This window comes from Alosa alosa, chromosome 17, assembly GCF_017589495.1.
Source record: "Alosa alosa isolate M-15738 ecotype Scorff River chromosome 17, AALO_Geno_1.1, whole genome shotgun sequence".
NCBI classification, from domain to species: Eukaryota; Metazoa; Chordata; class Actinopteri; order Clupeiformes; family Clupeidae; genus Alosa; species Alosa alosa.
In genome coordinates this window covers 28340696-28347635 of record NC_063205.1, presented here as the reverse complement: position 1 = coordinate 28347635, position 6940 = coordinate 28340696, and the positions used below count along the sequence as shown (strand labels likewise).

General features: G+C 44.8%; 1 protein-coding gene across 1 annotated transcript; it reads left to right on the top strand.

The window, feature by feature from the left end:
• Window positions 1-1441: 1441 nt before the first annotated feature.
• LOC125310971 (interferon alpha-inducible protein 27-like protein 2A) lies at window positions 1442-3064 on the top strand. The gene is made up of 4 exons (XM_048268771.1): window positions 1442-1624; window positions 1919-1951; window positions 2092-2253; window positions 2852-3064. Exons 1-4 carry the CDS (start codon window positions 1606-1608, stop codon window positions 2950-2952), a joined length of 315 nt encoding a protein of 104 aa, XP_048124728.1. The 5' UTR covers window positions 1442-1605; the 3' UTR covers window positions 2953-3064.
• The last annotated feature ends 3876 nt before the right edge of the window (window positions 3065-6940 follow it).

Here is a 6940-nt window from a genome sequence, read left to right as displayed (position 1 = left end):
GATGTTCGATAACGAAAGCCCTCCCAATGTGGACTGGACATCCTACTAAATTTATATAAGCTTTTGAGGAGTGATGATGCGCATTAGACTGTCATGATAGGGCCCACGGTCTCGCAAGCAGCCTCCTTCAAATGCGCCGTTGAATGTCAAAATACTGATGCATTCTTTGACATCGCGCTTTGCACCGTTAAAGGGAATGACAGATGTCATTCTCATTGGTTTAAATGATGTTACGCCCCAAACACACCCATTACTGATTAAGAAATCTAGGAACACCTTGTTGCGCCATGCACTCGACGTTTGATAACGAAAACCCTCCCAATGTGGACTGGACATCCTACTAAATTTGAATAAGCTTTTGAGGAGTGACGATGCGCATTAGACTGTCATGATAGAACCCTATATTTTGTGTCTTCCACTACTTGTATAACTATCACTTTACCTATATTTACTTTCTGTACACTTTGTTTGATTTATTATGGAGTTATCTTGTTTATATCTTTATATTGTGTACTTTTGCGTCACATGGTGTAAAATGAGCCTGTGGCTGCAGCCTGCTGTGTAATGCTATGCTGTTAGAAATTAGCAATCGTGAGTACTTAGTTAAGCAATAAGCCCCGAGAGGCTGTAGGTTACACCGATTCCACAACAGCTAAGGGGCGTTGTTGGCACGATGCGTTAGCGGAGTGCCTAACCCTCCCTTAGCTGTTGTGGAATCAGTGTAACCTAGTGCTCTGGACATAAGGCAGACTCGGTAGTGCCGCGGTGCTTAGTAGAACGGATGGCACTTAAAGGAATTATCCGGAGTAAAATGCACTTTAGATCAATTTACGGATGATTGGGAGTACATACGATGAGTTGACATCAAAATCATGTCATTCGGATGTGTTTTGAGAAAGTTCGATTTTACCGCTTTTAGTCAAAACTCGTTAGCCTGGAAGTGACCAGGGCAAGTCATTTCGCCGCTACAAAACGCTATTTTTATACCTCTTCTACAGTTCCAAACAACATTACACTTACGTGGTAGTGAGTAGAGGGTCCCTAAAGCCAAATCGAAGTATCCCGAGGTCTTTATGTGGTCGGATAGAGAGTTCAGAATGAATTTCATCAAGCCAGTACCTTTCCGGAAATGTTGCTGCTGCAGCTGGTGTCTTTAGGGGAAAGTCCGTAGGAGTCGATTGCCGAGTGTAGAGTAACACGCTCTGGAAATTCACAATTTTGTTGCCGTTTAAAAAAAAAAAAAAAAAAACATAGTCCAGTCCATACAACTTCATTTCAATTTTTTTAAAATATGTTTTAAAAAAAAAAAAACGGCCGAAGTCGAACAAGCCTAATACTACACCCCATGCCCACAGTCCATCCTGTTACATAAGGCTTAATATCTTGATCCACACTCCAGTCCAGATGGTGGCGTTTATGCACCAAAAAGCTGGTTGACAGCCATAAAAGAAGAAGAAGAAGAAAACCACCTATTAAATCAAGACTCTATTTCCCCCTGACAAGCTCAGATAACTGCACTTTGCCTCAGAGTTGGAAAGGAAATCAAAAGGGAGTCTGTTCCTGGCGAAGAAGCAGTGTATTGTTAGCCAGCTGGTCGAATCTAAAATGATCGGTGGTGGCACTGGTGAGTAACTTGTTTTCCTGTCACACTTAGCATTAGCATCAACAACAGCATACTGTATTCTATTGTATTCTTCTCCTTTGTTTTCACTCCGATACTAAACCTCTTCAGCATCCTTCAGCATTTTAACATGCTCATTCACTAGAGGTGCAGTAGAGGGGCTGTCTGTAAATAGAGTAGATGGGATGCACTGTCTGTGTAACACACAACAGGAAAAGCCTTCCAGAAAAGGTGTGGCTTATAGGCAATTCAGAGATGAGACTTGTAAAGCTCTCTAAAATGTTTGCTTTGTTTCAGTGGGTGTTGTGATCAAGGCCTCTATCGGAGCAGGTAAGTAAAATCCCTTATTTCTGACTGATTCCACATATTTGCCCTCTGAATTGTCTTCTATTTTTGTATCAGAGATGAAGAGTGAACAAAGTCTGTGTCGTTAGTGTTTAGTGTGTTTTTAAATTTCTGCTGTCTTATAGTTGGAGCCCTGGTCATGGCACCGGCGGCTCTGTCTGCCATAGGCTTCGGCTCAGCGGGCATCGCGGCTGGCTCTACTGCCGCTGGCATGATGTCTGGTGCTGCAGTGGCCAACGGAGGTGGGGTGGCAGCTGGGAGTTTGGTGGCTGTTCTCCAGTCAGCTGGTAAGGTGGACGGTGGTGGTGGAACTGGTAGTGTAGTGGTTAAGGAGCTGGGCTAGCGTGCAGTAGCATGAAAATTTGTGGGTTCAATTCCTGGCTTCCACCGCTGTGCACTTGAGCAAGGCACTTAACCCCAAGCTGCTCCCTTGTAATATAGTTGACATTTGCAAGTCAAGAACAGTGTCTGCTAAATTAATATGTAATGTAAAATGTAACGGTAAACCAAACTCATTCACAAAGTGAAGGTCACCTGGTGGTCCATTAGTCAGTCTACACGGACCCGGTTAAGTATTGCACCAAGTGACTCGGCATGTTGCAATAAAGAAGGACGTGTAGACACTAATTGCCACTAATTACATTCAGAATAGCGACAGGTTCAAAAACACCTGGCTCCACAGAAAACAAACAAGCTCACAGAGAGCTTTTCGTGCAGCTAGTCCATCTGGCTGTCGAGTGTGGGGGACTTGCCTCACCATTTTGCATCATCTACTTTATGTTAAATAAATGTTTAATTGAATACTTTATGTTATGGTTTAATGACATGTTAAACCAAAACCTGTGCTTGGCTTGGTGTGTATGTGGTTTGTGTTGTGTGGTCTAGGGGCAGCAGGCTTGTCTTTGGGAGCGAAGGCTGCAGTGGCAGTAGTTGGAGGTGCAGTGGGAAGTGCCTGGACAGTACTGAGTTCATGGAGGGGACCGTGATGAAGACTTGAGCGCCCAAACTGCAGTCCAACATCTAAGGAACACATGTGCTATTGGAAACTGTGTATTGTATGACTGCATTAAATAAAATAAACATCTTTGTTTGATCAAAGACTTGTCATGTCTGTGCAACATCAAAGCCTAAATAACAAGGGGTTTTTAGAAAATAGCCTAACCATGCTGGTTCAGTGTCTGAAAATAGATTTCTGGTTTCTCCCCTAATCTGTTTTACTTTAGTCCTATTTTAAATGTTTTTAACTCACATATGCTCTTTCTTTCTCTCTATGCCCTGTCTTCACATTCTACTGTTAAATCACGAGTTCATGACATCAGCCATCTCACAAGGGCCAGCAGAGCCTCACCAGAAGTCCTCTCTGAGGGACGGATGCAACACACACACACCCCACACTCGTTACCTAAATTACAAACTCTCACAGTTTATTGATGGTAAACTCTGGCTCACCAGGAACTAATTGCAATTAGAAGACCCTCTGGTTTAAATACCTGTTTGTTTTTCTCTCTCTCTCCTTTTCCTAACTGTGTCCCAAATGCCTCAGGCATCGTACAGTAAATGAAAACAAAACGCAGAGCACAAAATGGAAAATGCCATTTGTCACAGCCAAGCATATACAGTGGCAGTGACGACTTCAGATAACGCTCCTTTGCAGCACTCCCTGTCCAGACATCGGAGACCGCTGGATCACATCCAGGTCACTGAGAACTCACTGGACCCTGAAGAGGGATTTGCTTTACACACACGAGACACATGTTTAATGTATAGGTGCAAACGGCCTCCAAAGGCCTGGGGCTCAAGATTTTACTGTTGCTGCAGCATTTAGAGTTCTGTGTTAATACCGAGGGCATAAACACAGTTCACTATGCGCAGTTTCCTACAGAGCACTGATCTTGCACTATCTGATAAACCCAGGTCTGATAGGCGATGAGTGTTTGGCCCAGACAAGACCAGTGTGTTAAGCCTTTCTAGGAGCATGTGTGATGAGTGATTTCTGCAAGCTGTCAGCAGCATTGATGAATCGCTGTATATTTTTGGGCAGATGTAACCTGATAGGTGCTATGCACGTATGACCAGGTCCTTTAAATCCGGGCTCAATTATTGCATTAAAGAACCTTAGGATCATTTTGGCATCATCATCTGCAATAAGATAATGCCCTTCAAAAACAAGACAGTTTTCTTGCAGGCATAACAAATGGAGCTCTGTCTTGTTTCCCAACGTGCACATTCTTTGGAAGGGTTGCCGCATTCCTGTTGCTGATGTCTGTGAGTGATAACTCCTGCTATGTGTGTGATGTCATTTCAAGAGTGGGTACCAAGCCTTGAGTTTAAAAACATATTCCTGTGGACACTGTGTGTGTGGTAGACTTCATGGCTTCTAAGTAAATGTGATGGAAACATAAATCTAAGCATACCCCGTCACACAAAATGACTGACTGACTGACTGACTGACTGACATTAGCATGTGTGAGTACATATATAAGCATAGCATTCCATAATGCCCAAAGACTTAAACATGCGTACACACATGCACATGCTGCTGCTTCTATACAGCGCATAGCATAAGGCTTTGTGTTCCATTTCAATGTATTGAGGCATAGTCACTAAGCCTACATGTGGACGCAGTAATTAATCAAAAGCAGCACTTGCATTAAATCACTGGCTGGCTCGAAGGGGGTCCCGCGGGGGAGCCACTCTCAGAGCGAGAGGATTACTGCACAGCAAAATCAAATTATACGCACAACAGGTTGGGCTGAAGCGGAGCAAGACTAAAGATAAGCATTACAGCAATCCTGGTCAGCACCATGTCCACATTACAACACTAGATAAGGAGGGCATGAGATAGAGAGCTGGGAACAGAGAGAGAGAGACAGAAGAGAGAGAATGAGTGAGAACGGGCCAGAGAGAGAGATAGTGAGTGAGAAAGGGACAGAGAGAATGAGTGAGAACAGGACAGAGAGACAGACAGAGAAAGAGAACGAGTGAGAAAGGGACAAAGAGAGACAGAGAATGAGTGAGAAAGGGACTGGGAGAGAGAGAGAGAGAAAGAGAACAAGTGGGAAAGGGTCAGAGAGAAAGAATGAGTAAGAAAGGGACAGAGAGAGTGAAATAGAGAGAGAATGAGTGAGAAAGGCACGCAGAGAGAGAAAAAGACAGAGGGGGAGAGAGAGAGAGAGAGAGAGGATAACTGTGCACCACACCCTGTTTATCCCTCGCGTCAGATGTGTTAGTCAGGGCAAATCCACACTGTGGGAACCCAGTGGGGTGGCCTCCACAGGTCTCCCGAGCATTCAATAGCAACGGCAGCAAGTGCCCACTACGGCTATACGAGAAGGTCAACCCAGTGTCACAGGGAAACTTACAGTGAATAAGTGTGTGGTTTTTATGTACTCCGGCGATGTTGGAATAACATGCTCATAACACGGGTTTGATCTTACTGACAGGATATTACCGGACCGGTGTCTTCTGAGCAGCGTCCAAATGGCTCAAAGACTGGGAAAGGGTTTTTGCTGTCAAAACACTAAGTTCATGACACAGCAATGTACCCAAAAACTTTTTGTTTTCTGATCCAGGAGGGTTAAGAAGCATCATTATATTGGATGTTTGTTGATTTTGTTTCTTTTGGTTATCGGAGCAGAACTCCTACTTGCAGATAGGAGTGGTTGTTTTGGGAAGGTTGCTTGTCCTTCGCTCAGTGTGTAATTGGCTGCTTGATACCGTGCTCCGTCCTGCTCTTCCCCCACATTCCCTGGCACTGGCAGTCCGAGGCGCGGGCGAGGCCAGGCTCCACAGGCATTATGCACGCCACATCTGTCAAACGGACACGCATGGGGAGAGTCCAAAACAACTGGGTGGTTTTAGTCTCTTAAATAACTCCCAGTCACACTTTTACATAGCGTTGTGCTGGTGCTTTGTTTTCCTTCCGATATGTGTCACAGGCTGATCCCAGGTCAGTGGCATGCGGTGGTCGGCTCGGCGGTCCTACTGTGCAGCACCGCGGTGGCTCGGAGCCAGTGCTGGACTGGGGAACGGCAGTTTGGCACAATTGCCGTACTGGGGCAACTGAGATTGATCTCAAGAAAGGTACCAGCGGCGGCAAGGGCAGGAGTATGACCTCAAGGCATGGTGTGACTTTCGTCCATTAATCACGGAGAGCCATCACATCTGGAACCACCGCCGTCTCCCACCCAACTAATTTGGTCCCATACCTCCATGCCTGCGACAGTGATTAATAAAAATATTTGCCTTTAAAACCGCTTTAATATGTCAGGGACTTGGAGTCGCCCTCTTTTCCCTGCGTGTTTCCCCCGGTACGCACATATTCTTTCAATGTATTTTCAAAGGATAAAAATTTGGCCCATATGGCCCTCCATCATTGCTGCCAGGGGAATGTTTTTAATGGCAGGACTGCCGTGTGTGTATACGTGTTTGTGTGTGTGTGTATTCGACACTGTGCATGAGTGTGTGTGTGTGTGTGTGTGTGTGTGTGTGTGTGTGTGTGTGTGTGTGTGTGTGTGTGTGTGTGTCTTGCTTCAGATACCGGACCTGGATTGCCTCCTGGTGATGTAGACAGGGAGAGAACATGCCAAAGTTGTGTCAGGAAACACAATATCATGATGGTGTGGCTTTGACAAAAGTCTCTTTACCTTGTGTTATTTATTTATTTATTATTTTTTTAAAGTAAAGTGCCCTTCGTGTCTCGACACCAGCCATATGAATAGGGGATACAGTCCATTTGTTGAAGTGACAGAAATGATGGGCTGTGTCACATATGGGGCTAGTTGTTGCTTTCACCCAAGTGACAAAGGTGGATGGTACAGTGTTTGGACTCTTGCCAGGCATTTAATAGGATCTCACAACAGTGAAAAGCTCAGATGATATCAATAATGCCTCACTTCTATTGGAAAGGAGAGAGGAATTAGAAACATGGCAATGGAACAACTTGCCAGCTTGAGGACTATGCTGGACTCAAAA

Coding starts and splice junctions, on each gene's coding strand:
- LOC125310971 (XM_048268771.1), top strand. Junction 1,952..2,091: donor CAAGGCCTCTATCGGAGCAG/GTAAGTAAAATC, acceptor GCTGTCTTATAG/TTGGAGCCCTGGTCATGGCA. Junction 2,254..2,851: donor GGCTGTTCTCCAGTCAGCTG/GTAAGGTGGACG, acceptor TGTGTGGTCTAG/GGGCAGCAGGCTTGTCTTTG.